The sequence below is a fragment of the Rhineura floridana genome, chromosome 2 (genome assembly GCF_030035675.1).
Source record: "Rhineura floridana isolate rRhiFlo1 chromosome 2, rRhiFlo1.hap2, whole genome shotgun sequence".
NCBI lineage: Eukaryota > Metazoa > Chordata > Lepidosauria > Squamata > Rhineuridae > Rhineura > Rhineura floridana.
The window spans coordinates 29,523,858-29,545,797 of NC_084481.1; the positions used below are offsets into that span (position 1 = coordinate 29,523,858).

Genomic DNA, 21,940 nt, shown 5'->3' on the forward strand with positions numbered 1-21,940 from the left:
GCCCTTTCGGATCTCAGGCACCATATGACGGCAGTTTCAGATGCTTTGGATACTTTTCATTTTTTTGAAAAAATCCTGACCCGCGGGTCACACTTTTTGTCTTCTTTTTCTCTCCTGAGCTGCACTCAGGTTTCTGCAGCTTGTTCAGAATCTAGAGCAGGGAAACAGGTTCCGCAAACTTTTTCTGCCCTTTCGGATTTCGGGCATCATATGACGTGAGTTTGAGACGCTTTGGATACTTTTCATTTTTTTCAAAAAATTCTGACCCGTCACAGTTTTTGCCTTCTTTTTCTCTCCTGAGCTGCACTCAGGTTTCTGCAGCTTCTTCAGACAGTTTTTGCCTTCTTTTTCTCTCCTGAGCTGCACTCAGGTTTCTGCAGCTTGTTCAGAATCTAGAGCAGGGAAACATTTTCCGCAAATTTTTTCTGCCCTTTCGGATCTCGGGCACCATATGACGCGAGTTTGAGATGCTTTGGATACTTTTCGTTTTTTTGAAAAAATCCTGACCCCGCGGGTCACAGTTTTTGCCTTCTTTTTCTCTCCTGAGCTGCACTCAGGTTTCTGCAGCTTGTTCAGAATCTAGAGCAGGGAAACAGGTTCTGCAAACTTTTTCTGCCCTTTCGGATCTCGGGCATCATATGATGCGAGTTTGAGATGCTTTGGATACTTTCCATTTTTTTGAAAAAATCCTGACCCCGCGGGTCACAGTTTTTGCCTTCTTTATCTCTCCTGAGCTGCACTCAGGTTTCTGCAGCTTGTTCAGAATCTAGAGCAGGGAAACAGGTTCCGCAAACTTTTTCTGCACTTTTGCATCTCTGGCATCATATGATGCCAGTTTCAGATGCTTTGGATACTTTTCATTTTTTTGAAAAAATCCTGACCCGCGGGTCACACTTTTTGCCTTCTTTTTCTCTCCTGAGCTGCACTCAGGTTTCCGCAGCTTCTTCATACAGTTTTTGCCTTCTTTTTCTCTCCTGAGCTGCACTCAGGTTTCCGCAGCTTCTTCATACAGTTTTTGCCTTCTTTTTCTCTCCTGAGCTGCACTCAGCTTTCTGCAGCTTGTTCAGAATCTAGAGCAGGGAAACAGGTTCCGCAAACTTTTTCTGCCCTTTCGGATCTCGGGCATCATATGACGCGAGTTTGAGATGCTTTGGATACTTTTCATTTTTAAAAAAAAAAATTCTGACCTGCGGGTTACACTTTTTGCCTTCTTTTTCTCTCCTGAGCTGCACTCAGGTTTCCGCAGCTTCTTCAGACAGTTTTTGCCTTCTTTTTCTCTCCTGAGCTGCACTCAGGTTTCTGCAGCTTGTTCAGAATCTAGAGCAGGGAAACAGGTTCTGCAAACTTTTTCTGCCCTTTCGGATCTCTGGCATCATATGACGCGAGTTTGAGACGCTTTGGATACTTTTCATTTTTTTGAAAAAATCCTGACCTGCGGGTCACACTTTTTGCCTTCTTTTTCTCTCCTGAGCTGCACTCAGGTTTCTGCAGCTTGTTCAGAATCTAGAGCAGGGAAACAGGTTCCGCAAACTTTTTCTGCCCTTTCGGATCTCGGGCATCATATGACGCGAGTTTGAGATGCTTTGGATACTTTTCATTTTTTTGAAAAAAACCTGACCCGCGGGTCACACTTTTTGCCATCTTTTTCTCTCCTGAGCTGCACTCAGGTTTCTGCAGCTTGTTCAGAATTTAGAGCAGGGAAACAGGTTCCGCAAACTTTTTCTGCCCTTTCGGATCTCGGGCATCATATGACGCGAGTTTGAGACGCTTTGGATACTTTCCATTTTTTGGAAAAAATCCTCACCGGCCACGGGTCAGAGATTTTGCCTTCTTTTTCTCTCCTGAGCTGCACTCAGGTTTCTGCAGCTTGTTCAGAATCTAGAGCAGGGAAACAGGTTCCGTAAACTTTTTCTGCCCTTTCGGATCTCGGGCATCATATGACATGAGTTTGAGACGCTTTGGATACTTTTCATTTTTTGAAAAAATCCTGACCCGTGGGTCACACTTTTTGCCTTCTTTTTCTCTCCTGAGCTGCACTCAGGTTTCTGCAGCTTGTTCAGAATCTAGAGCAGGGAAACAGGTTCCATAAACTGTTTCTGCCCTTTCGGATCTCGGGCATCATATGACGCGAGTTTGAGACGCTTTGGATACTTTTCCTTTTTTTGAAAAAATCCTGACCCGCGGTCACGCAGATAGAAATCGATTTCAATATTATCAGTCAAGTCAATAATCTTACCTAATTAGCTTCAAAGCAAGCAGTGCTGTCACAGAATCTTTTCCAACACCAGACAATACTCCTGCATAAGTTTAAAGTATCTGTATGTTTCCGTCTCTTCAGAAATAGAAAGTTAATACTTGCCTTCATATAGAAATGCTCATCTCTGAGGATTTTTTGTTATATGCATGGGATCTTTTACCTTTCCTTTTACAGCTGCGCATGTTTACTCACGAGCAAGTCCCGCCGTGCTCAATCGGGCACCAAGCTGCACACTTTCGAAAGAGTAAGCCTTACTGAACGCAATGGAGACTACTTCTGAGTAAACATGCATAGGATTGCTCTGTCAATTACTCTTCCGTTCTAGCAGGAAACAAAGCAAGGACCAAACAAAGCAGATCAGGGAAACCGAGTTTAAAAACAGGCTTGAAAAGAATACTGCGACTGGGATGGTAGCAATTGGGAAGTGGGTTTTTTAATGTAAGAAAATACTTTTGCGGGCAGTTTAAGATTGAAGTTTTGATTATACAAAGGAGGAAGCGACAGCGGGCGATTTGTGTTTGGATTCAAAGGTAACCCTTAGTGCCAATCTTTCATGCGAGGGGCAGCAAACTCTCCAGCATCTGGATGGCCATTCTGCTCTTCTTTCTTCCGCTATAATGTGGAGGCACCTTAAGTTTTGATCTAGGGATTTGCCTTGACTAAGAAGGTGGACGACGGAGAGAAAGAGCCTCGGTGGATGAGTAGGATCCTCCACTTGACCGTCTTTCTTGGCGCGAGTGAGGGAAGCAGCGAGGGGAAGTAGGGGGAAAGGGGCTGCTGAGGGAACTCAGCCACTCCCCCCACGAGCTCCACAGTGCAGGTGCCCTGGTGCCTACCACAGGCAGGGGGCAGCAACATGGCAGAGTGAGCAGAGGCTGTAGCAGCACCCTCTTATTGCCTGCACCCGGGGCGGACCGCTCCCACCACTTCACCTTGGTACACCACTGCTTGTATCTCTGGATCCACAAGGGCTACAGATTTGTTTCTTCTTTTTTTAATGAAAGCTGGGAATCCAGGCCACCTAATGGGCTAAGTGGGCACCAGGTAGCATGGCTAGAATCCAGGTGAAACCCAGCTAACCAGGCAATATGGCAACCTCCTCATTCCATGTACAGAGGCTGACCAGACTGTCAACTGAATCGTACTTCAGCACAGGCAACAGAAAAACACTTTCCACTGTACCTAAGGGTTCTCTCTCTCTCTCTCTCTCTCTCTCTCTCTCTCTCTCTCTCTCTCTCGTATTTCACAAAATGATGTCTCAAAGAGACTTACAATTCATAAAATACAAATAGTGCAACATACATTTTAAAAACAGATTTATAAAAACAGAACAAAATACTCCTAAATGCTCATTTATCAATAACTATAAATCCTCTCCATCTGAGTACAAGATGAACACCATAATAAAACAGCTCAAAAATTATACCTCAATATCCAGATTAACAACCAAAAGGCCAGGCAAACAAAAGTATCTTAACCTGGGTGCCTAAAAGCTGACAATGATGGTGCCAGGTGTGATTCCCTAAGGAGAGTATTCCACAAACACAGAGCCACCAGGCTAGGTTAGGGGACTCAGGGAACAGCTCTGCTATTGAGCACCTAGCTACTGCTCCCTGTCCCACAGCACCTGCTAGGGAAGCAGTAAGCTTGCTCTGTCTAATGGTAGGGCCAGATCTGCAGCCAGCAAGGGATAAAATTTTTGCGTATTGTGGAGCTGCAAGATGTATCCGCTAGATTTATAAGGTTTATAATAGATTTCTATAAGTTCCAATAGGTTTAGAAGATATATGAATGGGGACTTATACCCAAGTTGATCATTATGCTACTCATAGCCAACATACAGTAGTTCCCTCCAGATATTGTTGGGCTTCAGCTCCCATCAGCTAGCATAGTCAATGGTCAAGATTAATAACAACAACAACAATTTTATTTTTGTTGTCCTCCTCTCATCCAGTATGTGGGCCCCAAGGTAAATTACATAAATCTTAAAATACAAAGCAGACATAAACCCATATAGAAATAAAAATGCAAAAATTACAAAGAACCATACATTAAAAATTCGCATAATCCTTAAAAACATCAGTACGTAAGGGTAAAAATATTTAATCAAATAAAAAAGATGGGTCTTCAGCAGCCATCTAAAAATAAAGAGAGGGGGCTGATTTTACCTCACAGGGGAGGGCACTCCGTAGTCTAGGGGCCAAAACAGAGAAGGCTCTGTTGCAAGTATTCACCAATTGGGCTTCAGATATAGCAGGCACTTGCAACAGGCCCTCTTCCCTGGCTCTTGTGCAATGGGCATGACTAATGAGGGGAAGGCAGGCAGACAGATACCTAGGTCCCAACTGTTTAGGGCTTTAAAGGTCAAAACCAGCACCTTGAATTGTACTCGGAAGCAAACTAGGAGCTGATGTAGCTCTTTCAGCACAGGCATAATGTGCTCAAAGCGGCACTTCCTAGTTAACATCCTGGCAGCCACACTTTGAACCAGCTGAAGCTTCCAAGCAGTCTTCAAAGGCAGCCCCACACAGAGCACATTTCAGTAATCCAAATGCGAGGTGACTAGGGCATGGGTGAGGGTGGTCAAATTTGAGCATCCGATATAGGGCCGCAGTTGGTGCAATAGCTGAAGCTGAGTGAAAGCTCCCCCAGCCACCGCCACTACCTGATCTTCTAGCAGCAAGGCCGGATCCAGGAGGGCTCCAAGACTGCAAACCCATTCCTTCATGGAGAGTGCAACACCATCCAGAGTGAGCCAACAACCGCAACCCTACTTAGCATTTCTGCTCACCAACTCCTCTGTCATATCTGGATTTAATTTCAGCTTGTTGACCCACATCCAGCCCATTACAGCCTCAAGCCCCCAATGATGCAGAGATGACGGGAGTTGTAGTCCAACAACATCTGGAGGGCACTGTGTACAACAATGTATGGAGAAACAGAGGCAAGGTATACATAAAATTCACAAGAAAGTAATACTGAGGAGTGCTATGGGAATAAGTGAAATGATGCAACAATGAGAGGAACATAAATGACTCATAATCATAAGGAAGTATCTAGAACATACTTCCTTCCAGAGGACACAATACAGACAAGGTAAGCTACTGAAGCCCTCTTGATTTCAATGGGAAACAGATCAACACATGGGAGAGTTCAAAGCAATCCCTGTCAACATCTTAACATATGTGCTGGCAACTGCCCCAGGGGAAGCCTGCTTTCCAAGTTTGCCCATTATTCCCAACTGATAACCTAGAGAGCCAGTGTGGTGTAGTGGTTAAGGTGTTGGACTACAACCTGAGAGACCAGGGTTCGAATCCCCACATAGCCATGAAGCTCAGTGGGTGACCTTGGGCCACTTACTGCCTCTCAGCCTCAGAGGAAGGCAATGGTAAATCACCTCTGAATACCGCTTACCATGAAAACCCTATTCATAGGGTCGCCATAAGTCAGGATCGACGTGAAGGCAGTCCATTTCCATTTTCCAACCTAGAAACATGAATGAGATCAAGAACAGAGACCAAGAGGAGGAAATTATCTTCTGATCTTGTATCCTTCCCTCTTTCTCTTGCTCCTGCTTCTTTCTCTCATTCTCGAAGCTAGGAGGGGAAACAGTAACCGCATCAAAAATGTATACTGGGAGCTGTGACTGATGTATAACTCCCTGATACATGTCCATGGCATGACTGAAGATGCAGGTGTTAACAATAACGCCTCAATATTTTGAATATTGATAGGCTAAGGCTCGCTCCCAGATCACAAGGTTCCAATAAACCTGGAGACGACAAAACAAGTATAGTAAAAATATGCCAAAGTTTATTAGTACACTTACAAGTGGAGAAGCAGCCAAACTGATTCTACCTTAGCTGGACGCAGCCAGCCTTTTTATTTACAGGAAGGTTACGTATAGAAAGTATACCATAAGCACATGCCCATTTCCCTGAAATCAGCCCATTTACAGGAAATCGTATACGTGCAGTTTCGTTTACTCCTGGTGGTGGACCCTTCTAGTTTCCATTTCCCCTTATATGGTGTTGTTTTTCTTCTTTAGGTTAGGGCGTTGCTGAGGGTACATGTGCCATCTTTACCTAGATACACTACCCAAGTAAGTTAAACATCAAACTCTACTAAGTGAACTTTAACACACATCCTCCTGTAGTATTTCAATGCTCCCTCTAAGGATGAACCTTCAGGGTATTTCCCAGAGTGATGTGAGCCTTTTAAAAAGTAGTTTTCTGTGGATTTAAAATCATTTTCCACAATTCCCCCCTCAGAAGCCTTTGAAAGTCTACTTTCATATGGCTTCTTCTTCTTGATGTATTCGCTGATACATTATTTTCCCATAGGCCTGTATGGCCTTTTTCTCCGCGAGTAGGGATAAACTGTTGTTTACAGTTCTCATGAGTATTGGTATTACACATGGTAAAATAATACATCCTGCTGCTATTAACCCAATCAGGGCAACTATGGCTTGTAGCCTGGGTAATTTAGGAAACCAGCTACTGAACCAATTATTAATGTTGAATCCTTTCCATTCTTGGTCTGGGTTATGGGTCAATTGTCGCATTTCTGTTGTCAATTGTTTGATTACATGTCCTGTTTCATCTATTTGAAGACAACAGTTTGACAAATTGAACTTCCCACAGACTCCGCCTTCTTGTGCTAAAAGATAATCCAAGGCCAATCTATTTTGATAAACTGCAGTGCGTATCTTGTCTGTGGTTTCTGCAAGGATATTTAAAGCCTTATCAATTCTTTGTCCGGCCAAGTCCAATACTGCTTGTAATCGGATGATGCGGTTTAACATATAGATGGGGGTTCTATATCCATATGCCCCGTCCTCAGCCCATGTAGCAAGACCGTAAACACATACAATGCGTTCAGAACTCCAAACAGCCCCCTGCTTTTCATACCAGTCAGCTTCCTTGCAGGGAAAACCGGAGAAGGTCGTATCCACCTCTCATCGGCGTCGTTGGGTTCCCACTGGTTGGTACACAGGAACCCCTAACACCTGGCGAGACCGGATGGGTAACAGGAAGAATGAGGGTTTTATCCATCCTAGCACACAGCTTCCTGACCAATTGAATGGTAATTCTTCATAGGCAAAGGTGCCACATATCCAATACATTCCCTCGGGGACATGCCATGGGAGGTTGTTTGCCTCCGTTATATATGGCAGGAGGGTTAAATTAAATTTAGGAGGAATGGTAAGGTTACCTGGAGATACCCACTGAGAGTATTGTATATCCCAGGTTCCTAAACAGATGAGATGGCCAACTTGTATCGTTCCGTTTCAGGTAAAACAGTTATGGCTGATTAAATTTGTGGTAAGCGTCCAAATCAAATTATTTTTCTTTACTCGCTTGGTGATATTTCCACCTGAAGACATATTATTATATATTTCCGGACTTGCCTCCAAGGCTTCCCATGGCCATTGTTCGCCCATTTTCGTTCCTCCACACACAAAACAATTTTTAACCATGAGGGTTTCAGCGATCTCCTCAGCCATAGCTATAAACATATTTTCTGCCTTAGGTGAGATGTCAAATTGGTCATTAGCTTGGGCTATACGCTGCAGGGTATTGTAAACTGACCAACCACGGTTCCTAATTTGGCCATCACGTATCTTTTCCACCTTTATTGTTATATATGTCATGGGGTCAGCCCCTACCCCATCTATTCCAATTCCATAACTATTTGAGGGTGGATGATTACGAGCTATATTTAGGGAGACAGCGTTTGTCTGGGGTACTCTTTGGAACTTAGTTAAGTATGTGCATCCTTTATATCTCCCATCAGTATGATCACACATGCCCCGCCATCCTCCTTCTGACCAGGTTATACATGGAGAAAGGAATGGATGTCCCTTCGGTTGGGGTGCATTCTTGTTACACAGGTATTTGTGATTTTGAACATACTCTTTTCTCCAGCTCTGGGACCCACAAGATCTAAATGCTACCTTATCCATAGCTGCACAAACATTAAAGATGATTGTGAGAGGCTGTGTCCCTTTTAAAAGGTCAATGGTATAATTTAGGAAATATAGATCTGGTCCTTCTGGGCCCTTGTTAAATCCAAGTCCTGCCCACACAGTGACATTTAGTCGTGTGGGGGTAGCGGGGTCATAACACTGAACAATGGAACCCTTCTTACAGATAGAGTACATAGTTCCATTATGAACACATGTGGTCCCATCTGGCCTACAATCTTCAGGGGGCTGTGTATGATACACTAGGGTAAAAATCATTCTTGTATCTTGAACTGCCTGAACAATGCATTCAGAACAATCTTCCGCTAACCCCGGATTCTCCTCCCAGGTTTCATAGAATGATACAGCCAACAACAGGTAAAAATAAGCAAATTGCCAAAGCTAGTCCAAAAAATGCGCTCCCCGTTGCCCATCCTGGTTTTTCCTCCAAGATGTCAGTCAGGTTTTGCGTAGACGTAGCTTCAGGCCGAGACCCGGTACTGTCTCCGAGAGCCACTTTGCTTCGGGTGTCTGATCCTTCACCCCTCCAGGTGGGGAGTCCTTGGCTACTCCCTTCTCTGGTTCCTTGGTTTCTACTGGAGTCGATGTCTTTTTCACACAACAGACATGCGTCCACTTGTGGCTGCCAAAGGTTTTTACGGCTATCTCGGTAACCAGGATGATCTGTTCTGGAGGCCCCCACGATGGCTGTAGTGGTTCCTTTTTCCACTTCTTAATGCGTACCCAATCGCCTGGTTGGAAGTTGTGGATGGCCGCATCCAATGGAAGTCTCTGGAATTCCCGATTGTGCCTACGAATGGAAGACAAAACAGACTGCAAAGCCACAACATATTCCTTCAATTGTATATCCCCCACTATCTGATTCAATTCTACGGATTCTGTCCGGGGCCATGGTCCAACAGGGGGTCGTCCGAAAAGGGACTCAAAGGGGGTCAATTTAGTTTTTCCTCTAGACGTACTCCACATGACTGTTAGAGCCAAAGGTAGGGCTGTGATCCAATTTAGTGCAGTTTCCCTACAAATCTTGGTAAGTAAAGTCTTCAGGGTCCGGTTAGCGCGTTCAACTTGGCCAGATGACTGGGGATGCCATGGAGTGTTTAATGTCCATTTAATACCAAGGGCTTGTTCCAGTCCTTCTATAATTTTACTTACAAAATGCGTTCCTTGATCCAACTCGATTGTTTCTGGAAGTAAGGATTGAGGAAATACTTCTTTCAACAGGGTTTTTGCAACCATAAGGGCTGTGGCCCATCTACATGGAAAGGCTTCTGGCCATCCTGTAAGTTGGTCTACAATTACAGGCAGATATTTATAGCCCTGTTTCGGGGGTAACTCTGCAAAGTCTATCTGTAGTCTTTGAAAGGGATAATAAGCCCAAGGTCTTCCTCCCATTGGAGCGGGTGGTCGCGGACTGGGGTTCACTTGGGCACAAACTTCGCAACTGATTACCGCCCTTCGTGTTTCCTCGTATAGGCCTGGGGCGATAATTTGTCTAATTAAGAGGTCTCCCAGGGCATTGCCTCCTAAGTGGGTTCGTTGGTGCATGTCATGGACAATGTGTCGAAGTAGGGGCCGTGGAATCACAATCTGTCCCATCGGTATCTGTAGCCACCCAGATGGTAACATTTCGACATTCTGATCCTTTGCCGATTGCATCTCCTTCGGGGAATATACTGGTTCCACTGTGGGGAGGGAAAGTGTTAGGGCCATGACATGTCTTGGTTTGGTTCCATTGACTGCTGCATCCTTTGCTTCCATATCCGCTATTCTATTCCCTTCTTTCCACTCTGGGTTCTTTTCTCTGCCATGCACTAGTACATGGATGATGGCCACCTTTGCAGGCAATAATATGGCTTCAAGCAAGTTCTTGATTAAGGCGTTATTTTCTATAGGTTTTCCCCCACTTATTACAAATCCCCTTTCTTTCCAGATCATGGCAAAGGCGTGGGCTGTTTGGAACACATACTTCGAATCTGTGTAAATGTTCCCTTCAACTTCTCTTAATTCTTCGAGTGCTGTTATTGCTGCTGCTAATTCTGCCATCTGGGCCGAATAATGTGCTGGGAGTTTAATTTTGTGGAGAGCCCGTTTATGTTCACATACTGCATATCCTGCATATCGTTTGCCATCTATTACACGTGAGCTCCCGTCGATGTAAAGGTCCCTTCCCGGAATTGGGAGATCTGTAAGGTCAGATCGTGGCCTTAGATTTAGAACTATGGTCTGGATACAATCATGTTGCAAAGGTCCAGGTTCAGGCAGGAGCGTAGCTGGGTTGAGAACATTGCAGGGTCGAAGTTCCAGGTCTGGCCTTGCCAAGAGCTGTTGTTCATATTGGGTTAGTCGGCTTGGACTTAGGACTTTGGATGCCGCTCCACCTAGTATTCTCTTCAAATCATGTGGTCCGAAAACTTCAACCTTTGCTCCCATCATGATCTTTTCAGCCTTCTTTAGGAGAATGGAGGTTGCAGCCACGATTCGAAGGCAGGCCAGCCATCCTTGTGCCACTGGATCTAATTTTGAGGAGTAATATCCCACGGGTACTTGCTTTATTCCCACCTTTTGGGTCAGGACTCCTGCTGCCACTCCCTTACGTTCTGAGACATAAAGACGGTAGGGCTTTTGTCCATCTGGCAGTGCCAATGCTGGTGCCTGTTGAAGAACAATTTTTAGTTTCTCAAATGCAGACTGACACTGTTTTCCCCATTTCCACGTAATTACTCCCACTCTGCCTTCCAAATTTTCCTTCCCTAACAGGCCATAGAGGGGGTCCACCAGTTCACTGTATCCGGGAATCCATTGTCGACAGAATCCCGTGAGTCCCAAGAATGTACGTAGCTCCTTCATATTCTGGGGTGGTGGGAGTGCACAGATTGCTGCCTTACGTTCTGGTGAGAGAACACGGCCTTCTTTTGAGATTAAGTATCCCAGGTACTTGACAGTATCTTGGGCCCATTGGACTTTATCCTTCGATACTCGGTATCCTTTTCCATGGATGTAGTTCAGCAATTCCACTCCTTCTGTCACACATATCTCCATGTCTGGACTGCATAAAAGCAAGTCGTCCACATAAATCAATAAGGTGGATTGTTTCTTGGACCCCTACCAGTCGGCCATGTCTGTCTGTAGTGCCTTAGTGAACTCGGACGGGGAACTGATGAATCCTTGGGGCAACACGGACCAGGTAAGTTGGCAACTGCGAGCTATTTCAGAATCATCCCATTGGAAAGCGAAAAGGTCCTGGCAGTCTTTGTGCAATGGTATTGAAAAGAATGCATCTTTTAAGTCCAGGACTGTGAATACCTTTGCCTGAGGGGGAACACGGGTCAGAAGGGTGTGTGGGTTTGGTACTATTGGCACATCCTCCAATACCTTTTCATTTATTACTCTCAGATCTTGAACCAATCTGTACTGCCCTGGGCGGCCTTCCTTGGGGACCCCAAATATGGGGGTATTGTGTGGGCTGGTTGTTTGATGTAGCCATCCATATGTTTTGAACTGGTCAATCAATTCCTGCAGTCCCTTCCTGACCGCTACTCTCAAGGGAAACTGCTTCACTGGGGTGGGTGCAGTTCCTGGTTTTAGGGTGACTTTGACTGGTGCAGCATATCTGGCACGTGCTGGATTGTCTTTTCGTGCCCACACATCAGGGTGAACGGGGAGATGCACAGGTTCCCAATGGGCCTTTTGTTTTTCCTTGATGCCTTGGGCAATCATTTGGAAAGCACACTCTTGGCTTTTGGGCAGTATAACTTTCATGCTTTGACCATCGAATTCAATACGGACTTGTAATTTACTCAAGAGATCCCGCCCTATGATTGGAAGAGGGCAAGCATCAGACAATAAGAACTGATGGGTCAAATACTTGCTGCCGGCTTGGACTGCCATCGCTTTGGTTAGGGGTAATTTTTGTTGGGTCCCCTCAATTCCCATTACTGTGACTGTCTCTGAACTGGGGTTATATTGACAGGATTTTGACCGCGGCAACATTGAGAACGATGCTCCAGTATCCACTAATCCAGTGATGCATTTTCCCTTGACCTTTAATGGCAAACATGGTTCTTCTGCCGGGTCCCCCTCAAATCCCGTCCACCTTCATTCGGATTCCTCCCCACTTTCAGTCCATTGTGCCATCTCCTTCTTGGGTCCCTTCTGAATCTTCTTTCCTTCCCTCCACATCATTTCATCTCCATCCCTAAATTTTCGGGGAACTTGCGATACTCGATCTCCTTTACAATCCTTTGCCCAACGGCCCCGTTTCAAGCACCTTGCACACTGGTCCTTCTCCAGCCTTCTTCTGGGTTCCTTTTCCCGGTATCCCTCCTGTCTTGCAGTAACTGCTGCTGCGATCATGCTACACTGTTTCTTCATTAACTTCCCTTCCTCTTTCTTACTGGCTTCATCCCTATTTACATATACCTTGTATGCAATTTCCACAATCTGCCCTAGTCCCATGCCCATCACACCTTCAACTTTCTGTAATTTCTTGCGAATATCTGCGCAGCTCTGTCCGATGAACAGGGTGACGAGGAGGCACTGATTATCAGCTCCTTGTGGATCTAGAGGGGTGTACTTCCTCATGGTGCTAGTGAGGCGCTCAAGGAATGAAGAGGGAGATTCCTGCTTTTCCTGTCTCACCTCATACAGTTTAGACATATTTGCGGGTTTTGGGATAGCGCCCTTAACGCCTGCCAGGATTAATCTCTTAAAGCGTTCCAAATCAGCCGCAGCCCCTGGAATGGAGCGCCAACCAGGGTCTGCATTCATTGGAAGGACTCTGTCCGGAGCCAAAGCCAGGATGCCGCCTGCTGCCCTCTGGTCTCCCTCTGCCAGCTTTCTTGCCTGGCTCAATACTAAAGTCTTTTCCTCCTGGCTCAGAAGGGTGTTCAATAGAGTTTGTATATCAGCCCAGGTAGGGTGATGACTGCCAAAGATAGAGTCCCAAAGTTGGTAATGTTTGTCTGGATCTTCCCTTAATGATGGCATTTGGTTTTTCCAATTAAACAGATCTGATGTAGTGAAGGGAACATGAACATATGCCAGCCCTCCTGTTCCATCAGTAACTTGTCTCATGGGGCAGATCACTGCAGGCGCTGGCAGGGTGGTGCTGCTGCGCAGTGTCATTGGTGTTAAATCAACAGCTGGGGCCACCCTCTCCCTTCTTGCACTTTCCACAAGACCCAAACGCAGGGAAGTCAGACCAGGTGCCGCTTCAGGGCTTTTGGTCATTCTCACGAGATGTGTATATTGATCCAACACATCCCTCATTTGGTTATCCACATCTCTATACATCTGTTCCATAGCTTCAATAGTCTTATTCAGTTCAATAGGCACCGGATTTACTTCTCCAGATACATCAGAAGGGGAGGGAGAGGAAAATATGGACGAGCCCACCCCTCCGGGCGTTTGGGATCCTGTTGAAAGTGATCCGGCTGGGAGCTGGGAGGGACTATAAGGTGGAGACTGGGTGGGGCCATAGGGTGGCGGCGGCGCTGAGGGTACGGGTGCAGCAAATGCCCGATCCGCCCTTGAATCCTCCTCTGCCTCCAGAACAGGGGGCCTTTTTGTTAATTTTTGGATGGAATATTGGGCCATGGCCATTTCCAGCGTACATTCTTCAGGTGGATCCTGACTAACCGTCTGCCAGGCTTGCGCATATTGCCATGATTCTGCAGTATCAGGCAACATTTTTGCAAGCGTGGAGACTATTCTGAGGCTGGTTACTTGGCGAAATGAGCCCTCTGGTGGCCACCCAACGCCTAGTTCCACCCAGTCAATTCTACAAAACTTTCTCAATGTTTCCGCCCGAGGCTTCTTCCCTCCCAAAGACGAAATTGCAATTTCAAAGTCCAGAAAATTGTTCAATACACATTCTAAAGGTGTCTGTCGCTCCTTTATTCTCCTCCTCCCTTTCTCTTCCTTGCCCCTGTGCCCAGTCCCCCGTTTTCACACATTTCGATGCACCCTTCCCCATTTCCTTTGGTAGCCGTTTACCTGGGGAGATGTCTGAGACAAACGTAAAACAGGTGACGTACGACACATGCTTCCCTGGTTTCCCGGCCCAGTCCCTCGCGGGATGTGGGAAACGCAGTACTAGAGGTCCACTCTCGCTTCGGGACTATGTCCCGTCTCGTTCACTCCCAGTCACGCACTCTCACAGTTTCTTCAGCCCTTAGGCGACTCACCTCTCCGTATCCCTCACCAGAGCTTCTGACTTGTTTCGATTGCAAAGGGAGATATCGTGGCGATGCCTCAACTCTCCAAGTCGCTGTCACGGCCTCGGGGCGGACCCAAACAGCCCAGAGCGCTCTTCCCGACCTTCCGTGGACCACGCCTGGAACACGGAGGGTCGCAAAAGATATCTCCTTGCTTGGCTCGCCAATTTGTTAACAATAATGCCTCAATATTTTGAATATTGATAGGCTAAGGCTCGCTCCCAGATCACAAGGTTCCAATAAACCTGGAGACGACGAAACAAGTATAGTAAAAATATGCCAAAGTTTATTAGTACACTTGCAAGTGGAGAAGCAGCCAAACTGATTCTACCTTAGCTGGACGCAGCCAGCCTTTTTATTTACAGGAAGGTTACGTATAGAAAGTATAGCATAAGCACATGCCCATTTCCCCGAAATCAGCCCATTTACAGGAAATCGTATACATGCGGTTTCGTTTACTCCTGGTGGTGGACCCTTCTAGTTTCCATTTCCCCTTATATGGTGTTGTTTTTCTTCTTTAGGGTAGGGCGTTGGTGAGGGTACATGCGCCATCTTTACCTAGATACGCTACCCAAGTAAGTTAAACATCAAACTCTACTAAGTGAACTTTAACACACATCCTTCTGTAGTATTTCAATGCTCCCTCTAAGGACGAACCTTCAGGGTATTTCCCAGAGTGATGAGAGCCTTTTAAAAAGTAGTTTTCTGTGGATTTAAAATCATTTTCCACACAGGTTTCCCTTTTACACTTTGCACACTTTCCCTTTTGCCACACTTGTGTCCCTGGAGTGGTCACATAAAATGTGAAGCAGTCCAGCTCTGATGTCTATGGTGTATAGTGTACAGCAAGCTTCCAACACAGAAAGCACACAGAATATGGCCCTGTTCACACGTTACAGTCAACGAGTGTACAGTCTGTGTACCCAGGTACACAGGTAGTTGGGCTGTACACTCGTACAGTTATTCACATGTAACATTCAACGAGCGTACAGCCTATGTACCTAGGTACACAAGTAGCTGGGCTGTACACTCATACAGTTATTCACATGCAACATTCAACAAGTGTACAGTCTGTTATATACACATTTGCTGCCAGGGAAAGAAAATGGCTTCAATGACACTTTTTAAATGCGCCATTGAAGCAATTCCCTTTTACTGGCAACAAGGCAAGGCATGCTGGGTCTGTTATACTTCCTGAAACTGTTTCCTGTCAAGGGGTACATTCAATAGAAAGAGTTTTGGCAGAAACAGGAATGTAGTTTTACTCTTTTCATTTTTCCTGCAGATTCTTAAATTTTTAAAATCAAACCCCCAACTTTTAAAAAGAAAATACTCACCTGTAACTATCATAATTATAGTTATTAAAATATTGCATTTTTCATTGCCTGTTATTAGAGTATGTATGGTTTTTGATGTAGGCTTTCATGAAACAATCCTATACATGTCTATACAGTTCTATAGAGATCAATAGGACTCATAGATAAATCTGTGAAAGTGCAGACCTAAATATATTGAATATTTAGATATGAAAATATTTTGAGGAGGAGGGGGCTGCAACAAAAACAAGCTGCTTAAAAGAGTATAAACTGAAACTATTCTTCCAACATGGTACACCTGATTCTTTCTTGAGGATATCATGCGTTTTAATACACAAAACTACACTCAAAATATAAATGTGGGGAAAATTATTTATCAATTGGGCTTTCCAGCCTACTGCTCCCACTGTAACATACTCTGTCCCCTGGAAAGCCTTTCCTGGTATTTGGGAAACAGGAAAGCTCTGGGCTGTGGTTTTTATGTTTTTTCAGTAGAAATGTTTGTAGCTCAGTATCAAAGTGATCATCCGTATCTCTTTTTATGATCTATGTCAGTGGTTCCCAACCTTTATGGGTACGGGATCCCCTTTATAAGTTCAAAAAAATTTGTGACCTCCCTCCAGGAAGGCAGCTTGGCTGCCAGGAAGAAAGGGGGAAAGCAGCCTTTGCTTGCAGCCTTGCTTCTTTTTGCTTCACTAAAAGCCCTCTCATTCTGAGTAAGGGCATCATCAGCAGTGGTAGTGTGAGAAGACGGCAGTCAGTGGTAGTAATTCCCTCTTCTTTCTGGTAGTTTCACCCTCAGCCTCCTTTGGTGTCTGCCATGTACTTTATACCTTTGGTGCGCCTGAAAAATGCTGTAGCACTTCAGCAAAAGTCCTTCCCTCTCATTTGGAGCAAGGAGGTATCATTTCCAGTGGCAGTGGGGAGCAGACAGTGTCCAGGGAGTGAAGACTTTTTTTAAAAAATAATAATTAATTCCTTTACTGTTTGCAGCCCCGTCTGGATTACTTCGCGCCCCCCAGGTTGGGAGCCGCTGATCTATGTCATAATATTTAGCTTTTGGATAGCCCTTTAAATGCAAGGTGGGCAGAAAGTAGATCAAAATGTATTGGTGAATCTCAGGATGACTCATAGAAGATCAGTGAGGATTTCAGACTCCTGTTTCACAATGAAAACAAGAAAATGACCACCCCACCATTATACTGCTGAAATGAAGAAAGTGAGGGGTAATCAGAGCAGACTTTTGTGTGGAAATACTGTGAGCTCAGTTCAATTTTGGAACTTCAAACAAATTCCTGGGCTAAGAATTATTTAACTCTAAGTGCATATATTTTGTGGCTTGCTCTGGTTGGTGGATCTTGGGTTTTTGTAATAATAATAAAATCAATACAAAAAACCTGAAGTCTAACCATCCTGATCTAGAGTATTAGATCCTGATCTAGTCTAACCATGAAGTCTAACCATCCTAACCATAGAGTATTTGCCACCCTGGGCTCCCGCTGGGAGGAAGGGCAGGATATAAATCAAATAATAAACAAACAAACAAAACATTACAACCCTACAAGGCAGGTTTGTGTTACCATAAAACCATGTGATGCAGCTACTTCTGACAGCAGTTTCTAATGGAGGCAGCCATTATCATGTGTTTGACTATCAGGTGTGTCTAATTTTGATGCATGACACTTGACATAGAAAGTAAGAGCTGCACAGAGATGAGCAAATCCACAATTTTTCTCTTCTCGATTTCTGGATACACAGTAGAAAGGTGACATTGCTTTTTTGAAAATGCCTTCTTTGGCAATGTTTTGAAGAGTCTTACCTCTGCTATTGTAGTTTCATTCTTGAAAGCACTCCTTCGAACCATGCTACAACAACCCTGCAAGGTAGGTCTGTGCCGATACAAATGATTTAGTGCAGGGACGGCCAGAAGATAGACTGTAATCCATTGGTAGATCCCTGGGAGATTTGTAGTCAATTGGCAAGCGCTTCTGGCTTCCAGTTGTTTAACAATAGCAACAAAAGGACACACATCCGTTTGGAAATTTGACAACTAAAATTAAGAATATTTGTGGAAAGTAGGAATAGATCTATGTGTGGAAAGACTGTGAGCTCATCTCAGTTCTGATAACCTGTGCTCAGCAGCTTCGCAGAGACACCATTTTCTTTCATACTAGCCGTATGTCTTTTGCAGCTGGCTGCAGTTGGTGGTTCTTGAGGTTTTAGCAAAACACAGGGTGGATGCCAGACTCTGCAATAGCAGTGCTCTCTCAGTAATGGCAGCATTGTTACTCACTGAATGGGGCAAGGTGCCTGCAAGTTCAGAGCTAGTGACACCACCATCCTGCAGCAGATGGGCACACACCTGCAAGCTTGTGCTGCATTCCACCAAAGTACCCCCAACCTTGCCATCTCTGTGCCACTGCCATTCTCTCTCCCCCCCTCCCATGTATCACTGCTGACCTATGTCATCAAATTGTTGGAAGAGTCTTGGCCATATTTCTCTTTCTTGACCTTTAGGAGGAAATAGAAAGCACACAGCAGAATTTACCTTACCATTGATTTCAATAGGTTTTAAAAGACCAAGGAAGAAAAGTATAGTGGGTAATTTATATTGGATTTATAGAGGTACTGTAGTGTACAAGTTCTGCAAAGGCCAGTGTGGTGTAGTGATAAAAGTACTGGGCTAGGGCCTGGGAGACCTGGATTCAAACCCTCATTCAGCCATGAAACTTACTGGGTGACTTTTGGGCTAGTCACCTTCTCAACCTAAACTACCTCATAGGGCTATTCTGAGGTGCTGTGTGTACATATGCCACACTGAGCTCTTTGCAAGAAAGTTGAGATGTAAAGGAAATAAGGCATTAAATAAGATTAAGGCTACAATCCTTTGCACAATTACTTGAGAAATTATATATATAATTTCTGAGCAATGTGTTACCTAGCCATTAAGTTATTTTATTATTGCAGTTGTGATAGCAGCTATTATTCATTACCTAAACAGGAGGGTTGGAGCAAGTTTTGGAATCTATTTGTGGCACTATCCTGAATAGTAGGTGTACTACTAGTAACAAGCAACAATAAGAGTCACATAAAGACACATTGAACCTTTAACAGATATTATAAATTTTATAATATTTATTGATAAATCACCTAGTATTTAAAGGAAAGGATTGAATTTAGAAGTTAAAGGCTGTAATTCAATATTCACTTTCACTTCAGGAGTAAGCCCCATTAAACTCAGTGGGACTCACTTCTGGGTAAACATGGCTAGGACTGGACTGGACTGTGAGCAGACACAGAGGCAAACTCCCCTCCCTTTCTCTGCCCCCCCAACTGTTTCTTTTAAGGGGCTGGAATCCTAATGCTTCTTACCTGGGAGTAAGTCCCACCAAACTGAATGGGATTTACTTTAGAGTAAGCATGGGGTTAGGATTGTACTAGGAATGTAATCAAAGTTAATTTTGTAAAAATTAACAATGTAAGTCCTTGCCTAGCTGTAGCTTCTCTGACAGAACACTTGCTTTTTTTAGGCAATCCTAACTCCATTTACCTGGGAGTAAGCCCCACTGAACTCAGTGGGATTTACTTCTGAGTAGACATTTCCCTCCTTCCTTCCCTCAAGCACATTGCTAGCACAAAGAAGCTCCACTCCACTTACCTGGGAGTAAGCCCCACTGAACTCAGTGGGATTTACTTCTGAGTAGACCTTTTAAAAATTCAAATGTGAATTCTCCAAAGCTTTCCCTCTCCATTTTTTTCTCCTTCCTTTCCTCAAACTCAATCACTGCCAGCACACAGAAGCATTGCACTCAATGGGACTTACTTCTGAGTAGACTTTTTTAAAATTGCAGTGAGTCCTTCAAAGCTCTCTCCTCCCTGTTTTTTGCCTCTTCCCCCCCCCCGTTTTTTGCCTCTTCCCCCCCCCTGTTTTTTGCCTCTCCCCCCCTCCATTTTTTGCCAGGCACATGTTACCAAATTCTTCCAAGCTACACAGCAAGTGGATTGGACTGTGAAAGACCAACCCAAATGGTGTTTGCATTTTGACAACTTTGTAGAGCAGTACAATATCTCAGAGAGGAATTCAGGTCTCCTGCTCCCCTGGTGCATTCACTATAGCTGCCCAATTTCCCTGCTTTTTAAAATTTGGTAGAAATATCTGTGGGCTATAGGTACATTCTTAAACCGCAAGGTTTTTTGCCTATTAGTGAATTTAGGCCATGTATTTTATGGGAAGAAATGTCACTTGCATGTTTGCTGGACTCATTTTCAGATTGCTTTGTCCTTAAGAAGCGATTATTTATATATAGCCCAGCCACAAACTATTGTTTTCTTACCTGTATAGCAATGTGTGTATGCCAATAATATGCTGTAAGTCAGGTGGGAAACCTCTGGCCCACAGGCCAAATTTAGCTTGCCAGGCGTCTCCGTTTAGCCTGATGTTACATATTTATTTATTTATTTATTTATTTATTATTTTATTTATATCCCTCCCTTCCTTCCAGCAGGAGCCCAGGGTGGCAAACAAAAGCACTAAAAACACATCAAAACTTCATAAAAACAGACCTTAAAATACACCAAAACAAAACAACTTTAAAAACATCTTTAAAAAGGGTTTAAAAACATACTGTTTAAAAAATACATATTAAAAAGCAATTCCAACATTCTTCCTCCAACCTATGTGACATCAGGTGTAGGGCACGTACTAATGTGGCTACAAAGGAACAATCTGGAGTTCAACGTGAGCTCCCAATTGTTCCTTTGCTGGAGGAAGGCCACCTGATTGGTGTGGTGAGCGCGCCTTGCTCCAGTAACAACAAGCAATTTCCACTGAATCCGCTGCTAGCAGTGGTTTCAATGGAATCAGCTCCGTGCTGCTCCTATGTGCCTGACAACCATGTGGCTGTTGGGTGCTCATGAAGCTCTGTGCAACAGACTTTGACAGGTGGCCAGGGCAACTCACCTGTCAATTATGTGACATCATAATGTTGACATGTGAGTTATCCCACCCACTTGTCAAAGTTAACCCATGGAGGTGGGGTGCAATAAGGATCTGACCCACCAAGCCAAAAAAGTTCCCCAATTTGTTGTAGACTGAAGATTCCAATTACAGTCTTCAGTTGCATTGTTTTTATTTGCGTACAGGAATAACAAAAACGGAACGTTCAGCATATGGTAACATGAAGCCTGTTGGTCCTTAGTAGAATCTTTTCATTTTCACAGAATTCACATTAAGAACCCTCAGTCTATGAGAAATAAATTTGAAAGCTGTTTCATACAACCATGTTATCAATTTGCTATTGAGTGGCCATTAATTTGGCCAGATAGGCGACTCAAAAATAAAATTTTATTATTTTTATTATTTATTATTTTCATGATCAGAAATAATGTGTGAATTATGTCTTATCAGTGATGGCTTATCATCCTTCATGATTTTATAAAGCAGAAACAGAGATAGGCTGGATCAACTGACAGCCATTCACTCACATCAAAATTAGCTGCTTTGTGGGGTGAGTTGGAATTCTCTTGTGGGATAAAAGAGAATTGGAGTGGCCACTATTTTGTTTTCCCAGATATCTCTATTCTGATACGCTTTTTCAATTTAGAAAAAATCAAAATGGCCTCCTCCTTCACCGCTCACTGGGGGCCACCACTATAGTAAACAGCAGTGAATATTTACAAAGAAAACACTTTTACAAAGCCAGCAGATTGCTCCTCCAGCTCATTATAGTCAAGAAATGTAATGCAAGTGTAATGACTGGGAGGGGAGATATCAAAGTACTAATGCAGTCCTGTGCAGATCTAATCAGAAGTAAGCCCCATGAGTTCAATAGGACTTACTCTCAAGAAGTAACAGTGAAATGATTTGGAGAATCAAAGTCAGGGATGGTACAATTCCATGAAACCATTTTACACACACACACAGGGCCCATTATAAAGAAGAGACATGAAATGAACAATCCTGCTAATCCTGTTTTATTGCAAGGGAAACATCCCTTCAGGCAACACCTCACATAGTCTTTTCATTTCTAAGTATGGTTGATCTGTATTCTCTCTCTGGTGACTCAGATTCACAAAGATGGAAAGTCTCTGGTATTTCTGATATCTATCTATCATAGTCTGATAGTCGCTTCCATGCGTAACAGAAAATACCTTAACAGAAGGTTGA

General features: G+C 44.1%; 1 protein-coding gene across 1 annotated transcript; it reads right to left on the reverse strand.

The window, feature by feature from the left end:
* Positions 1–6,189: 6,189 nt before the first annotated feature.
* LOC133378103 (endogenous retrovirus group 3 member 1 Env polyprotein-like) lies at positions 6,190–14,536 on the reverse strand. The gene is made up of 2 exons (XM_061612890.1): positions 14,429–14,536; positions 6,190–9,033 (listed from the first exon to the last, which is right to left on the reverse strand). The coding sequence occupies exon 2, from the start codon at positions 8,499–8,501 to the stop codon at positions 7,548–7,550; it is 954 nt and encodes a 317-aa protein (XP_061468874.1). The 5' UTR covers positions 8,502–9,033; positions 14,429–14,536; the 3' UTR covers positions 6,190–7,547.
* Positions 14,537–21,940: the final 7,404 nt, after the last annotated feature.